This window comes from Verticillium alfalfae, genomic scaffold (assembly GCF_000150825.1).
Source record: "Verticillium alfalfae VaMs.102 supercont1.7 genomic scaffold, whole genome shotgun sequence".
In the NCBI taxonomy this organism is placed as follows: Eukaryota; Fungi; Ascomycota; class Sordariomycetes; order Glomerellales; family Plectosphaerellaceae; genus Verticillium; species Verticillium alfalfae.
Genome location: NW_003315032.1, coordinates 1,423,968 through 1,424,811, shown reverse-complemented (window position 1 = coordinate 1,424,811; position 844 = coordinate 1,423,968). Strand labels below are relative to the sequence as shown.

Sequence of the window (844 nt, the reverse complement as noted above, 5' to 3'; positions counted from 1 at the left end):
CGAGCGTTCGTTACGAGGACAGACTGTGCTTCCAGCATATGGACGGCATTCCCACGAGAACCAAGTGCAAAGCTCGAGCCGTATCAGTTGCTGATTCGTACAATGCCGTCTATTTTCTCGGTCGCTGCTGGGTGCCCTCGGATAGGTGCCACTGGCCTGAACTACTAAAGAGTACGCTCCCGAGGGCATGCCATGTAGCAGGCAGACCGAGACGAAGAGCACACAGACCACGCATACCACTGCACAGCATTGTCGAGCTCCGAGGAGCAGGCCGGATGGAGGAAGCCATGCAGACAAAGCAGAACCTTCCATTTTGTGCGCATAGCATCGCAGCTCGTCATCCTATGTACAACTCGGACCCAGCCCAGTCATCACGATAGCCATCGTCCGACTGTGCCAGGCTGCCTGCATCCCGTTGAAAACACGCAAGACCCAGAAACCGAGGTGGAAAAAAACATCACCCATTGCACAGAAACACCAGCACCACCTCCGTGTCCACCGTGTTGTTGCCATGTCCACCGTGCCCACCGTGTCAGTCACCATGTCACGTCCACCGTGTTAGCCCACCATCATCACACGTCCACCTCGTTAGCAACCCCAAAAACAAAAACGAAAAAAACGCCATCTGCAGCCACGGTAGCAAATGACTCGATCCGTGCCTAAGCAGGACCCTGGCTGCGCGTCTTGCGCGCGGTCTTGCCAGGCGTGGGCAGCACCTTCTTGACCTTCTTCGCAAGCTTCTCGCCGAGCCCCTCCTTGTCCTCGCCGTGACCGTTGCCGTTCTCGGTGCCGTTGGCCGTGACGGCCTTGGGCGGGCGGCCGGGCTTCCTCTTCTTGGCGTCGC

At 57.9% G+C, this 844-nt stretch overlaps 1 protein-coding gene across 1 annotated transcript in view; it reads right to left on the bottom strand.

Moving 5' to 3' along the window:
- Positions 1-659: 659 nt before the first annotated feature.
- The window catches only part of VDBG_06277 (predicted protein), a gene marked incomplete at both ends in the record, with an annotated part of 1,259 nt that continues 1,074 nt past the window's right edge, over positions 660-844 (bottom strand). The window contains one exon of the mRNA XM_003003789.1: positions 660-833. Coding sequence (XP_003003835.1) covers positions 660-833 — 174 coding nt within the window. The remainder of the gene's footprint in view (positions 834-844) is intronic.